At 45.7% G+C, this 15,948-nt stretch overlaps 1 protein-coding gene across 1 annotated transcript; it reads left to right on the top strand.

Moving 5' to 3' along the window:
* The first annotated feature begins 2,083 nt into the window (after positions 1 to 2,083).
* LOC137373207 (putative nuclease HARBI1) lies at positions 2,084 to 13,946 on the top strand. Its single transcript, XM_068038064.1, has 2 exons — positions 2,084 to 2,187; positions 13,142 to 13,946. The coding sequence occupies exons 1-2, from the start codon at positions 2,084 to 2,086 to the stop codon at positions 13,944 to 13,946; spliced, it is 909 nt and encodes a 302-aa protein (XP_067894165.1).
* Positions 13,947 to 15,948: the final 2,002 nt, after the last annotated feature.

Raw genomic sequence — 15,948 nt, 5'->3', positions numbered from 1 at the left:
ACGACCATCTAATAAAGGCATCATGACTTCTATCAAGGTCGTAGACGTGCAGAAAAGGCCAGCAGCATTTAAATGGAGTGGAATCCCTTTTTGTTCATGAAGGCTGTGTAATTGCCTGCCATCCATAATGACCTGCACTGCAGTGAGACTGGCCACAAGGAAACTGTGCTCTGCTCTTTTATTCTGCTGTCTGCTTTCTGTGGAGAAATGGATGAAGAAGTTAGCTCTGGTGAACAAACCATCTGTCACTTGCTTGATGTATCAGTGCACTGCTTGTTGTGTAATTTAGCATATATCTCCTGCTGTTGCTTGAAAGGATCCAATAGTATGGATTTTCAAGTCTCTGATCACCTTGACAGCCACCGGTAGAGCTGTCTCCATTGTGGAACTGGTCCGAAGCTCTGGCTCGAGGAGATGGCATATTCTGTGACTGCCTCCAAAATAAAACAGATCTCATCCAACATGTTTGGGAAGGTATCCCTCACTCTGTAGGCGTGGATCTTTGGGTAACACTGCCCCAGGTTTAAGCATACCTCGCTCACATTTGTCCCCTTTCTTCTCCTCCTCAAAAATAGAGAGGGACACAGTGAACAGAATGTTGATCTTCAGAATTATTTGTGGCAACTTAAATTGCATCTGCTCACAAGGGGAAAAATAGAAGGCTGGAAATAAATGTAAACATCACAACAACCAGGCTACAACCAAATCCTGCAGCAAATGCAATGAAAAATTGCAAAAAGGTGTGCTGCAGTAAAACAAAGTTATGTAGCTAATAATGTTACTTTCTTTAGGAATGCAATGTTCTGAGCAACCAAGCCTAGTGATTTTCAAGTCAGCTATCTGAGTACCAATACTTTATGCTGTCATTTGATAATGTGCATTGCACTCTGCAATATCTGGCCACAACTTTGGAAGAACCTATTAGCCACCTGCTTGCAGTTGTGCATGATCACTGAACATGGCTGCTGTCCATTATGGAGCATGTGCCAACAGCAGTGACATCTGCAGCGGAGCCCTTAGTAGTGGGAGTCCTAAGCCTGTTGAAGTATCTCTCATGAATGCTCACACTATTGCTGTAGAGTCCTTGGCTCTAATCTACAACAAACTTTCAACATGCTAGAAAGTTGGAATTGGACAACTATTATATATCATTGCCCTGAGGTCTATTCCCATACAGATCAATGGGTGTATTGAAGAAGTGCCCAGCAGCTGAGATGAGGCTGGAGGGGGCACAGATGAGGGTGTTGCCTGTTAAGGCAAAATCACACCTGTCCCATCCAGCCGCTCCCCCCCATCCCCCCACCTCTGGAAGTATGCAGAGTAGGCTGATTGTGGCCTCTGTCAGAGTGCAATGCTGATTTGATGCAATGCTGCCATTTTTGACCTTGCCCCACCAGCTAATGCCCTTTCTTAAATACGGGCAGCTGAACATGCTAGGTTATTTGTTGCTTAATTTCCAATACCTTTGTCTGAGTTTGTAGAAGTGCTCGATGGTTTACAGAGTTTGGTTTTAAAGTTGGTGAAGTCGACAGGAAGTGATGCTGCATCTGGAGCTGGCTTTAGTTGTGACTTCAGCTGTTCTGGTCAAGCCATTTGTTCCCAGTCATGGGTGCAATAGTTACCATCCCCTTGGGCTGCAACATGACAGGGAGATGGAGCAGAGGCAGCAAAGAAGAAGACAAGCTGCTTGCATGGGGAGGAGGAGGGAGGTCTTATTCACCTAGGGTCCTCCAGAAGCATTTCTCTTACCTCCATCTAAGCCAGGAGCAGTGTGTTTGTTGTCTGCGCTTTATGGAGGAGGTCTTCACAGAACTCTGCCACATCTTACAACCAGAATTGAAGCTTCAGAGCAGGGAAAGGATGATTTTGTCAGTGGCTGTGAACGTGACCATGGCCCTGAATTTATTCATGTTGGAATCCTTCCAGGCTGGAGGAGCTGACATATTTAACACCTCCCAGCTCACCCTCCACTGCTGTATCAGAGAGGTGGCAGACACGGAATGGCAGAGTTCATTGTGTTCTCTCTGACCAGAGACAAGCAGGCAGAGCATGCGTGTGGCTTTGCCAGGATAGTGGCTGTGCCATGGTGCAGATTGCCATCGACTGCACATATGTGACTCTGCAGGCACTGCATCTAAATGCTGAGATGTACTGCAACCACAAAGGTTACCACTCACTGAATGTGCAGTTAGTGTGCAACCATGCTCAACACCATCGTGCTGGTGAATGTCCACTATCCTGGCAGCACTCAAGATGCTTTCATTTTGTACCAGTATTTGAGCCACCACATCAAACCGCGGGGTGGCTACTGGACAACTAAAGTTATCTGCTTAAAACCTGGCTCATGACTCTGCTCCACAACCCAACCGCATATGGCCAGCATGCGTACAATGAGATCCATGCTGCTACATGAAACATCATAAGAGCAGACCATTGGGGTGTTGAAGCTATGGATCCGCTGCCTGGATCTCTCTGGAGGAGCCGTGCAATACTCACCAGATCATATGTCCTGATTCATTGTGGTCTGCTGTATCCTCCACAACCTGGCCATCAGGATACAGTGAGCAGCTCAGGAGAAGGAGAAGGAGGAGGAAGTGGAGGAGCTGGGATGCCCGTGATCACCTCATTTGACTACAATTCCTCTGAACACCACACTAAATCCCTATTATACAGCAGTCACACACCCTACCATCCCTCTGTTATGGACCATCACCGCGTGGCTGGTGGCTACGAGTGTGAGGTTGAGTGACCATGTTTCATCTTCGTCACTCTCTTGTTCCTCTTGCACTTCACACTCCTGCACTAGTGCTTGACCAGGTGCCAGTTCTTGGATATCTGAAAAGCTAAAGGCACAAGGGTATGGTTGGAGTGGGGGAATGATGTGGGGGGCAGTGGGGGGGGGGGGGGGTGGAGAATGCCTGCTGACACCATCTGCGACTTGTAAATCAGAAGAGATTGTGGGATGGAGGGAAGTGGGATGTGAGAAGGTGGATTATGTAAGAACATACCGTCATCCTGTATGATTTCAGCCCCACCACTGGCCACGTCTTCAGTCATGGCAGCTGCAATGATGGTGAGCACTGTCTCCTTCATGAGGGTGGGGGGATGTATCCATGCATGTCCTTCCCAAGTTATTTCCTGTTGCCTGCAGTTGTGCGCCACCCTATCCTACAAGAGAGAGGGAAAAGTGTCATTGAGTGTGCTGCAATGTGTTTGGGTGATGTATCTGCCACAGCTGAATAACTGGAAGTGTGTGCAAGCTCTGAGCTGTTGGTGTGAGACTTGCAGCAGTGCTAAGTGTGTGACGGTGTGGTGAGGCTATGAATATGAAGTATGAGTAGTACTTGATAGCAACTGTTGGTAGGTGAGTGAAGGGGGTATGGTGAATGGAGTAGTGTGTGAGGCTAGTGGGGCAGTTGTAAGGATGTGGCATTTGCAGATGCATTCACTGACCTTGACCACTCATGTGAGGTCATTGAATTTTTTGCGGCATTGCATCCAGGTCCTCGGAGCTAGATTCCTGACATTGATCTTGATGACTATCTGTTCCCACTGCCTTCGTAATGTCTGTCTGGAGGGCCTCCTGGCTTCCTGAGGGAATAGGACCTCTCTGCTCCTGTCCATCTCCTGCATCAAGGCCTCCAGTTCTGTATCAGAGAACCTTGGGACATGTTCCCTGTCCTGTTGTACCATTTCCACTCCTTAGAAACTCTTCTCGAACCAGTTCCAGCACCTGCTGCAGCCAGAAAGCACTTCACTTTTAAAGGATGCGGTCTGGTTGGCTCTAAGTACTGCAAGTTAGCTTTAAGTGATGTTAACCTCGCATGAACTTGGGCCCCCTGCTGAGGCATGCAGCCACTCAGCAGTGCACTTCGTGCTGGGCTGTGCGCCACTATCATTTAAATTTGCACAAAGTTTGTGTACTGCCTGCATCACTATAAACAGGTGTGGGTTCGATGCGCATTGTGATCCCCGTGCCCATTTTCTGGTCTTATCCAAGTTTTCTCCCCAGTCTTTATAGCTGCCCTGATGCTTGGTAAGGTGAAGGCTTGTACTGTGGGATCCACTTTACAGAACCTTTCTTTTTTTAAGATCGACATGATTTCTTTATTGTTCAAGCAGAAATAGGAGACAGTATCATGGGGAATGAGGAAATGGCAGAAGCATTGAACAAATATTTTGTGTCTTGTCTTCACAGTAGAAGACACAAGCTCCATACCAGAAATAGACAGTAACCAAGGGGCTAAAGAGAGTGAGGAAATTAAGGAAATTCATATCAGCAGAGAAAAAGTATTGGAGAAACTTAAGGAACAAATCTCCAGGACCTGATGGCCTACATCCTTGGGTTCTAAAAGAGATAGCTGCAGAGATAGTGGATGCGCTAGCTATGATTTTCCTAAATTCCCCAGATTCGGGAACGGTCCCATCAGATTGGAAGTTGGCAAATGTTACACCATTTTACAAGAAAGGAGGGAGAGAGAAAACAATGAACTACAGGCCAGTTAGCTTAACATCAGTCATTGGGAAAATGCTTGAATCTTTTATTAAAGAAGTCTTATCAATGCACTTAGAAAAGCACAGAACGATTAGAAAAAGTCAACATGGTTTTACTAAAGGGAAACACTGACAAATTTATTAAAGTTTTTGAGGACATAACTAGTAGGGTAGATAAAAGGGGAACTAGTAGATGCAGTATACCTGGATTTCCAAAAGGCATTCGATAAGATGCCACACAAAAGGTAAATTGGAAAGATAAGGGCTTAAAAGACAGGAAGCAACGAGTGGGCATAAATGGAGCATTTTCAAGTTGGCAGGCAATAAATAGTGAAGTGTTGCAAGGATCAGTGCTGGGGCCTCAGCTATTTATAATCTATATCGATGACTTAGATGAAGAGACAGAGAGTAATCTATCTAAGTTTGCTGATGATACAAAGGTAGGTGGGAAGATAGGACACTGAGAGGCTGCAAAGAGATATAGAAAGGTTATGTGAGTGGGCACCAAGATGGTAGATGGTGTATAATGTAGGGAAGTGTGAAATTATGCACTTTGGTCATAAGAATAGGAAAGCAGAATATATTTTAAAAGGTGTGCAACTTGTAAGTATCAAAGAGACTTGGGTGTGCTTGTACAAGGAATGCAGAAAGTTAGTATGCAGGTACAACAGGCAATTTGGAAGGGAAATGGCATGTTGGCCTTTATTGCAAGGGAATTGGAGTACGGGAATGAGGAAGTATTGCTACAATTGTACAGAATTTTGGTGAGACCACATCTGGAATACTGTGTGCAGTTTTGGTCTCCACATTTAAGAAAGGATATACTTGCATTGGAGGCAGTGCAGCGAAGATTTACTAAATTGGTCCCTGGGATGAGGAGGTTGTCCTATGATGAGAGACTAAGTAAATTGGGCGTATATTCTCTGGAGTTCAGAAGAATGAGAGGTGATCTCATTGAAACGTATAAGATTTTAAAGGGGCTGGATAGGATAGACACTGAGAGATTATTTCCGCTGGTCGGGGAATCTAAAACACAGGGGCACAGTCTCAGGATAAGGGGCCGATCATTTAGGACTGAGATGAGGAGAAATTACTTCACTCAAAAGCATTGTGGATCTTTGGAATTCTCTATCCCAGAGGGTTGTGGTTGCTCCATCGTTGAATACATTTAAGGTTGGGATAGATAGATTTTCGTTCTTTCAGGGAATTAAGGGATATGGCGAGCGGGCGGGAAAGTAGAGTTGAATCCTAAGATCAGCCACGATCGTTTTGAATGGCAGAGCAGGCTCAGTGGGCCATATGGTCTACTCCTGCTCCTAGTTCTTGTGTTCTTGTGGTCTTGTATTCATTTCTCTGTGATTTTGGAAATAAGCTAATTGTCCAGTAACAGAAACAACTCCTCTAGTTGCAACCCAAAAATTAGTCAAAGTCCAACTGAGAAAACATAACTTTAAAAAATATTTAACAGCTGCTTTCCTCACACAGCTTCCATTTAACACACAATGGTCAGGGATTAGATTCAGGCACTAAAATCCCTCTTTAACATGCAGCATGTGAGTATAAGAATTTTCCTAATTGGAAAATCACAGTGTGGGGATTTTCCAGGCGGGCCCAGGTGATGCCCAACTTCCAGCACATATGAAGCTTGCTAATGGGGCTCAGTTCCAAATCATAAATATTGGCCAGGATTTTACGGCTCCGAAGCGGACGGTATTGGAGGCGGGGAGGGGGGCTTAAAATAGCGTGGGATGGTGTCGGGACAGATCTCCAATGTCATTACGTCGGGTTTGCATTTTACCAGCAGCAGGTGGCAAGTTGAGAAAGAATGGCATGTGCCTTTTCAAAATCAGCAATTGAGAACATGTTAAGATTGTTGAAGACCCAATTGAACAGCATTTTACACGTGCATTTGAATTTTACGAGGCGAGCACTGGGACCACGGGGAGTTGGAACCCTGGTAGGTATTTAAAGGCTACAATGGGGTAGCAGCTGAGGTCATTGCTGCAATTGGCAGCTTTGGGGTCAGGGAGTTCACCTTCACAGGAAGGCTGGTGCAACATGGCCAAACCGTTTAGTATGGAGGAGGGGGAGTTGAGGAGCCAGGGATCTGGGGTTGAGTCTCCATCAGTGCCATCAAGCTCCTGGCATGGGGGTCAATCAAGAGGGGGTTGAGAGGGGTGGGGTGGACAGTATTGAGGAAGCAACTGACAGAGTGGCCCTTCAGATCAGCAGTGCCCAAGTGCCATGGGCATCATCCATTCAGGAGGCAGGTCCTCCAGCGAGGAGGAGAACCTGAGAGGGAGGGAGGTGTGGGCACACAGATCCAGTCAGCAGCAACCTCGTCGCCACCTGTAAGGGCAAACTCGGGATGGGGAAGCGGTAGACGGCCGCATCAGTGACCTCTTCGCCCTCTCGCAATGACAGGTCTACACTGCTGGCTGGATGTCTTCTGAGGCTGCTGCACAGTCAGTCACAGGCTGCTGGGCAGGATGGTCTGAGGTAGCGTTCCAGTGCTGGCGGCCCTTTAAAGATGGTGCCAGCACATTCAACCGTGTCAGCTGATGACACGGCCGTCGCCTCAGTCCCCCAACTCCGGCCGGTTAATGCTCGTCCACTCCGCCTGCCAGTTATTAGATGGTCTGCTGGCGCGAAATTGCTACGAGAATGGGTATTGGAGCGGGAGCACCAGTGCCACCCGCTTCCAGTCCAGCCTTCCCCTTCCCGCTGGCTCGTCTAAAACCCGGCCATCCTCTCTTTTGCCTCTTCCTGACTTGTTTTTATACACTTTTTCTAGTTTTAAATTATTACTTTATTGATTTCCTCAATTTTTTGCCCTCCTTTCCTGAAGGTTTTAACTTACTCTAGGATATAGTTCTAGGGTACTGACCACACTGATTGATTTTACTGTGCCCACTGCCCCACCCATTTCCAGTTGCCTTGAGCCCAATTGTAGCTTCCATCTCATTTCCCTGGCTGAGATTGCCTAACCCAGCACAGATCAAAGGTTGAACTTGTATGTTTTCTTGTTGTGTAACTCTGTGCCACACTGAATAGTGCAGTCACTCACACCAGGGGAGCTGGTTTATAATGGCTTTTACAATTATTTGTAGATTATTTAAATACACTAATGGAGACAAGCTAAGAGCTAGGACTGGTCACCATACCAGATGTCTCTCAATGGGTATGCAGAGTGGCAAACAGCTAAATCTCATGAAAGTAAAAGCGCATGATCACAGAAAGTCAAGTGAATTGGCAAGAATGTTGGCTTTGCAGATGAAAATCATCAAAAAAGATTAAACACAGGCTATTGTGATTGCATCAGATTGTATCTGGTCCATCTCTAATCGTGGTAGAAGAAACCTTGTTTCTAACAGCAGAATATCTCCACCGTGATCATTTCACTCCTTCCAGACCTGAATAAATGGCGCTACCATTTATTCATTTTTAATTGGGGAATGATTTGTAACCATAACAACGAGGTCTGCTGCAGCACCAGTTCTAACGGAAACAGTTGTCTTGCACTGATGTGATATTTTCTAGCATCACCTTGTAAACTTGAATCTCACTTTCACTTCTAATCTAATCACAAAGTAGACAAGTGGGATCTTGCTGCCTGCTCCACTCTGCCACATCACCCCCATTGGTAACAACATTTCTTTTAAAACATTGAAGTTGGTAAATAGAAAGTAGAAAAGGTAAGAAATTGCTGAGTTTCTGAATATTACCAAGAATAATACACTCTGGATATTGCTGCCAGCCATTAGCAAGTTTCAATCTCAGAGTTTTACAAAGCAGTAATTTGCTGTAATCTGTGTGATGTGTTCTATGTAATGCACAGAGTATTGCAATTACTAAATACAGTATTATATAATGTATACTGTAGTGTTGCATATTATGTAAAGCAACCTATTATAATACATAAAGGAATGTTATATAATGCATAAAGTGTGCTATTTACCAATAATCTATGACAGATTAAAGACTAGTGATTTTAGAATGATTGGAGCACAGATGTAATCTTTCCATGAATTGTCATCAAGCATCAATTGAGAGTCTAGCCCATTGGCAATGCATGCCAAAAAATGCTTATGCACAGAAAAAAATATATAATTTAATTTTTATGTATAAAAATCTATGGCTGTATATAATAATATATTTTTAACAAATAACAGACTAGATTGGTCACACTGAAAGTAATTCTATCCCTGGAGTTCTGGTGACAATAAACCTCTCAAGGTTTAGTCATTGGAATCACTAAATGAGACTATTTTCTCCAAATCATTCCCAACCCACCTATTATTCTCTGTTGATGACCCCAATAAACAATCTCAGGTCTGCCTCAGAGAACCTGCTTTTTTATCCTTTAAACTTTTAACACCTTTATGTTGAACAGACAATGATTGTAAAAGAATGTTTCCCGCTTCACTTGCTGAAAGTGCTTGTCTCGACAGCAAATTTCTTTCAGGTTATTAATAAAATCTTAATTAATCATTTGTTTCGTCAGCTTTCCATCCAAAAATTTTTACCTTCATGGCTCTTTGCTTGAAGACTCATAATGGGGTCCAGTTCCATAGGTGCTGATAGTTTTGTGCTAAATCATGCAAATGCTATGCTTCATATGTTAACCTGAGCAATAAGTGTTGTTAGTTATTTGATTATGGGAGGGAGAAAGATCACAAACAACTGAGCCCTATCTAGTCCACACCAGATGTTTGAACATGCAATCTTTCAAGTAGGGATCACTGGATAGTGATAGAGAGAGGGAAATGTGGATGATTATTTTCATTCCCTAACCCACAAATTTTTATTCTCTCTCTATCCCAATGATGCTGATCCAAATGATAGTGCCCCAAATGCAAGCTCAGATGAGATCGATCACATTAGCAGCCTCGGGGAATCAGATTCTGAGACCTTCCTATTTTGTATGACTCACTTCTGAGCTATTGAGGAGATCATTCAAAAACAATCTTAAACGGAAATAACAAACCACAAAGACCAAGAGAAAAGAATTACAAACTCAAATGTGTCTCTGGAAAAAAATTTGCAACGTATTTGATTTACAAAAACCGCTTATTTGAGCAGTTGCTGCAGGCTATGACAATACAATTGTTAGAACTTAATAAATAATATACAAGATGAAAAGATGATAGAATGTAGTAGACATGAGTCAGATTATAAAAATGCTCATTTTTTCCTCTGAAAGTGCTCTTTGTTGCAACAAAAAACAACATTTTTGTGTGTTTGCTCTTTTACATTACATCCCATCATTCCAAGGATGTGGCTAATTAGGATTTGAATGATTCCTATTATTCCTGTGTCCTCCTTGTAAAATGCCAGATACAATCCAGAGATGGCCACAAACACGCCTCAGTGTTAAGTAAAAAGAAGGCTATGGGACACGTCTGTTTAAAGGGTTAATGTCATTCACACCCACTCAAGGTTGATTCATTGGACAATGGACCTTCTGTTGTCTATTCTGGGCAGCTGTGTTGAATTGTATAAGTTTGAATCCTTTGTAGGAAGGAGTAGAAAAAGTCAGTCTTTGTAAATCTTTTTTACAGAATATTCTACAAAACGCCCATATGTAACTGTTAGGACATTGGAGTTTCAATTGGGCTGAAGAAAGTTTGTTCAAGCCCAAGACATTGCTTTCAAGTTTTGTGTCTACAAACATCTGGATCATAGACAGTAAAGAAGATACAAGAAACAAAGTCAACCCTTTAATTAATAGTCTAAGCCACCTTAACTCTGTACTTTGATATTAGGCAGTTTTTCCCACACCACTTTGATATTTTTCTAAGTTTGAAACCACCTTGCTCATATACATTTGGTCCATGTAGCAGTTCCCCTTACAGTTCAGGAGGCAAAAGTACCATAAACACTAGAAGAAACTTGAGTTCTTGTCCAAACTACATTGGGTCAGCTGCTCTCATGTGAGGCAGTTGTGAGATGCTATATTGTACACAGTTTCCCTAAGCTAAGAAAAAAAGGTTAAAAAAATTAGCTGCTCATGATCAGAACTCATTGGAATGTGTGTATGTGTATGGATGAGAACAGCATCATTAGGCTGCTGATGCTCCCTGTCCAGGCTCACTTGCGAAGAATGACTGCTTGGGCTGTCAGCAATAGTGGAGCCCGTCAATAGTTCTCAGCAATAATTTGCCTCTTGGGGCCCCTTGCTGGGCACCAAATAAGGAAGAGTCTGCCAAAGTGTCCTGGTCCAGACCATTTGCATGGCACAGACCCACTCCCACGCAAAGGGTTCACAATACAGGATCCATTGCATCAAGGTGCACCAGAATGGATACAAGACATATAACTGTTGCTGTTACTCATGTCCTCAATGCCATCATCACTGAGTATTAGTGCAGGGAGCCCTCTGCAGGCACCAGTCAGAGGGCGTGCTGCCAACAGCTACCTGTTAAGCAAAAGCAAAAGTAGCACTTGCAGCAGCCTACCTCATGCCCTGAAACAGTTCCCAGTTGAAAGGGGGTTTCCTCACTCTCTGCTTGTTGCAGCTCCTCTGAGCACTTAGCACAGGCAGGATAGGGTGGACAAGGAGAATCCTTCTGCTTCCCTGCATCTGTTTTCTCTAAGAAAGACTCAAGTAGATAATATTAATCTTTTATATTTTTCCTAACACTTAGTTGGACTAACTAAAATTATAATAAAAATTTTGGAAAAACAGTGATAGTTGCAGATTTTTAAAAATTGCTCTCATACTTAGCCTATTTTTTGTAAACTTCAGGTAAATTTATATTTTATAATTTCAACATTTTTTTTAGACTATGTGCAGGTCATTCAACTTCAATTTCTCTCAATTTTTTTTTCAGTGTAGTACCAATGGAGTTTCACTGGAGTCTCAGAGGTGTGTCTTTTGGTTGAAGCATTAACTGAGTCTGTGAATGCCTATACAGGTAACTGTAAAAGATTCCATGGTACTATTCAAAGATGAGCAGGGGAGTTCTTCTGATGTCCTGGCTAACAATTTCCCCCCAAACCAACACTACCAAAAACAGATTAACTGGTTGTTAATCTCATTGCTGTTTGTGGCACCTTGCTAAACTCAAAATAGGCTGCCGTGTTGTCTATGTAAAAACAGTTACTGCAGGTCAAAAGTAATTCATTGGCTGTGAAGTTCTTTTGGATGGCCTAAGGATGTGAAACATGCTATATAAATGGATTTCTTTCTTTCTCCTTTAGCCTTTAGTTTTTCTGGAGGGTACACACCTGAAATGACATAGCCTGCCATTTCTCTTTACAGATGTATATTCCAGCATTTTCTGCTGTATTAAAGGGGCACTGTATTCATTTGTGTTGGAAAACCTTTTTCTCCTTTGATAGATTTATCTTGTTCCAAACACATAATGCAACAATCTATCACTACATCACTTAAATGTCACACCATTGTGATGAAAATGACACAGGGTTTATAGAGATAGAATATACATTTAGGATACTACTGAGATTAAGACTGAAATCTAATCGAAGGGTTCTGATAGTCTATGGGCTGGATTTTACCAAGCCCCCGAAGCCTTGCTGCATGGCGGGGGGGGGGGGGGGGTAGCCAGAAGATGGGTATGGCAGAGGCCCATCACGGGGGCCGATGCTGGGCGTGCCGGGACCGATCTTCCTGGCGGTGGTGAGGCTTTGTGGCGCCCCCCCGCCCCTCCCCCCCATCCCCTGCTGCTCAGCGACGGGACCCAGATTTGAATATGTAAATAGCTGCTTACCATAGATTACTATGCATGTTGCTGCTATTCAGTCATCAGTTCACAATCTTCAGCTGGATGTGCGGCACTCACGTGCATTCACTTTCACATCCGAGAAAAGCCGGCGCCACCGAGGCGTCAGTCCTCGGAGCCTGTGAAGGTTGATGGGTGTGTGTTGTGACGGGGTCTCAATGCTGCATTCATGAAGAGAGGAACCCCGTACCCTTGTTCCGTAAAGGGTGCCATTCTATGCCCATGAACGTTTGTGGGGGGTGAAGGGGGCTGACCCTGCAGTCAGCCAACGATGTTCGGGGGAGGTGGGGAATAATGGCAGTCCATGATGCTTCATGTTGGGTGGGGGCCACAAAAAGGTTTAAGGTCATGTCACTGGTGGTCCAATCCAGACAACTGCAATATGACTGTGGTCATGCTGTCCTGCTCTTATTTAAAGCTAAGACAGGCAATGTCATGCCATACCATATAGGTGATGCTGGAATGCAGCTGAAGCATCAATTCACATCACCCTGACAGGTGACATTGACCTACTGAAGGAACTGAGTTCACCTTCAGCATACAGATGAGGCTGGTCCACCCTGTCTTTCTGGATCCACGTGCCGTGAGGAGTCATATCCGTCGGAGGCAGAACCAAGAGGCAGGCGCAGCCCATGTGGAAGTTCCTAGATGCGAGCAACAGCAGCCACCAAGGTGCAGTCAAGGCTAGAGAGGCCAGCAGGTCTAGAGGCCCCACATGACATACCTTTAGATGTCGGAGTGCCAGTGTCAGAGGTGACTGTGGATGTGTCCAGAAAGGCAGTGACATATCTCTGTGCACTGCTGAATGATGGCCTGCTGCCGATGGGCTATGGTGGACACCCATGCCTGTGGCCCTCAAAGTGACCGTGGCTCTAAACTTCTACTCCTCCGCATCATTGCAGGGATCCACCAGCGACATGTGTGGCATTTCAGCAGTCAGCAGTACACTGCTGTATCAGGGAGGTCACTGAAGCCTTGTACAGGAGGGCCAGTGACTACGTTCACTTCTGGACGGACCCTGAGAGTCAGGCCCAGAGAGCCTTCGGATTTGGGGATATTGCGGGATTCCCATGGGTGCAAGGAGTCATCAACTGCATGCATGTGGCCATCAAGGCTCCAGCCAGAAAACCAGTCACATTCCTGAATAGAAACGGCTTCTACTCGCTCAACGTGCAGCTAGTCTGTGACCACAGGAAGCGCGTCATGCAAGTGTATGTCTGCTTTCCAGGCAGCTGCCATGACTCATTCATCCCGTGCCAGTCCCAGGTGCCGCTGCTCTTCACTGCAGTGGCTCAGATCCAGGGGTGGATTCTTGGGGACAAGGGCGACACCTTGCAGACATGGCTTCTGACGCCAGTGAGGAACCTCACCAGCAATGCAGAAGGGTGCTACAATGCCTGCCATGGCTCGACACGAGCTACCATCGAGCAGGCGATTGGCATGCTGGAGAAGCGTTTCTGCTTCCTGGATAGATCAGGTGGGACCCTACAATACTCACCAGAAAGGGTTGCGCGTTTCATTGCTGTATGCTGTGCTCTGCACAAGTTTGTAATTCAGAGCGGGGAGATCTTGCAGGATGATGAGAGATGGGAGCAGGAGACATCCTCGGATGCTGAGGACACAAAGGGCTTGCAGCACATACATGGTGAGCAGCGAGCAACGGATGCTCGGCTACACTTTATTGCTGAGCATTTCCACAATCCCTGAAGTGCACCATAAGCTCCCCACATCACACATCACCGTCCTTCATCTGGTAGGCAGTCTTTTGCATCTGTGACATCTGTGTCTCCACCATTACTGGCAGAAGATGACTGAGACATTGCCTATGTGACTGCATCCGTGCAGTGCCACATCCTGCACACTGGCGTGGCAATGATGTTATTCCTTACATTGTCAGCTCTGTCAGGTCAATGATATAAAGGGAGGAGACAAAATCGGTACATGCTGAAATACGTCATTCACACAATAAAAAGAAGGCACGTGTCAGAAAAGCACATTTAGTGAGAAGGAGTTAATGCATAGGTGTGTCACCCGTGAAAACCCATATGTGTCATGGTATCATTTTGAAACATTTGCGGGTGCTCCTTCGCGGTGTTACTTCTGCGCTAGCAGCTTGATTGGAGGCAGGCTGTTGAGCAGGATGCCCTTTGGCTTTGGATGACTTGGGCAGTCGTCTTCTGGGTGCCTGAAGCCTGGAGGCCCTGGCTGCCTAAGGGCCTTCTGAACCAGTGCAGGGCTGTCCTCAGATGTCGTGGCTGCTGGACTGGACTCACTGGCAGAGGGGCTGATGAGCCGGTGTCCACATTGGAATCATCCTGAGGGGAGACCCCAGATGTGGAGATGTGGAGTGCTGGCTCGCCTCCTCCCTCTCCAGGCTCGTAGGAATGTTGCTGCTCTCCTGAGAAGGACCAGTAGCAGAGACACTCTCCAGGCCCCTGGTCCCTCTCTCGCTGAGCAACTGCTGCGTCCAGCTCATTGGCGAGGCAAGGGTTTGCAGGTCTGCGCGCATCTGTGAAATGTGGCTGTCCATGAGGGTCACCAACCTCTTGATGGAGGAAGCCATGTGCTCATATGCCTGGGACATGCAGCTGTCATGGCCTGGATGAAACATAGAAACATAGAAAATAGGAGCAGGGGTAGGCCATTCAGCCCTTCAAGCCTGCATCGCCATTCAATACGATCATGGCTGATCTTCCAAACTCAGTACCCTCTTCCTGCTTTCTCTCCATATCCCTTTAGCCCTAAGAACTATATCTAACTCTTTCTTGAACTCCCCCATTGTCCGCTCATGGCTGCGCACGGCCTGTGACATCTCCGCCAGATGTTGCCTTGACTCTTCCAGCAGCTCCAGCATGCCCTGTGCTGTTGACACCAGAGGATCAACATCAGCCTGGGGCTCAGCATGGGCCTGGCCACCCACAGTCCTCCGACTGACAGAGACATTGCCTTTCTCAGCCTCAGCGATCTGTTTGGGCGTGTGTATGGTGCTCTCACCAGCTTGTGACCCAGACTTTAAAGCTGAATGGATTCCCACCAAAGTGAATGTATCTGCGCTGGTGGAAGGTGCTGGAGTGTCATGGGATGCTACATCCTCTGAGGCTGTCTCTTCCTCACAGGTGCTGGAAGTCTCCAGGGCCTCCAATGCCGACTCAGAGTGTTGCCCTGCAAGATACAATGTGAAGAGCATAGTTTTAGGTTTAATGGTACATATGTCATGAGTATGACGGCATTGTGTCCAAAAATGAAATGTTTTGAGTAATCATTGTGTTTGTCAAAGAGCTGTATGTTCATCTGGGACCCCAAACTCCATGTTCGAAACAGCATGTCCTCCCAGGCTGCCAGCTAGCTCCACTGCCTCCTCCTCAGCCTGTGTTACTGGTCTAATTTCTGCCATTCTCCTCTGGTCCTGGAGGACTCCCTCACATTGTGGGCCATCTTTGCCTGGAAGAGCAAGGGTGCAGATATTGAACATTGCCAAACAACAACATGACGCATGTCACAACAGGGGTGCTAAAACAAAAGGTAGGGGAAGCTCAGTCTGTAATACGGTCGCAGCCTGTCATGTAGGTGTCATGCTCTGAGATGCAAATGAGGGTGAGTTCTTCCACACCTGCAGCCACTCATGTGGCATCAATCCTCCTTGCCTGACCTCCCTGTCTTTGACATGGCAGTGGCACCCATGTGCCACTCTGTGTGGGCACACCCAGAT

This window comes from Heterodontus francisci, chromosome 8 (genome assembly GCF_036365525.1).
Source record: "Heterodontus francisci isolate sHetFra1 chromosome 8, sHetFra1.hap1, whole genome shotgun sequence".
Classification (NCBI taxonomy): Eukaryota; Metazoa; Chordata; class Chondrichthyes; order Heterodontiformes; family Heterodontidae; genus Heterodontus; species Heterodontus francisci.
The sequence above is the reverse complement of the archived record's forward strand: the minus strand, read 5'-3'. Positions and strand labels throughout refer to the sequence as shown.

Coding starts and splice junctions, on each gene's coding strand:
- LOC137373207 (XM_068038064.1), top strand. CDS start 2,084: ATGGTGCAGATTGCCATCGACTGCACATATGTGACTCTGCAGGCACTG. Junction 2,188..13,141: donor TACCACTCACTGAATGTGCA/GTTAGTGTGCAA, acceptor GCATCATTGCAG/GGATCCACCAGCGACATGTG.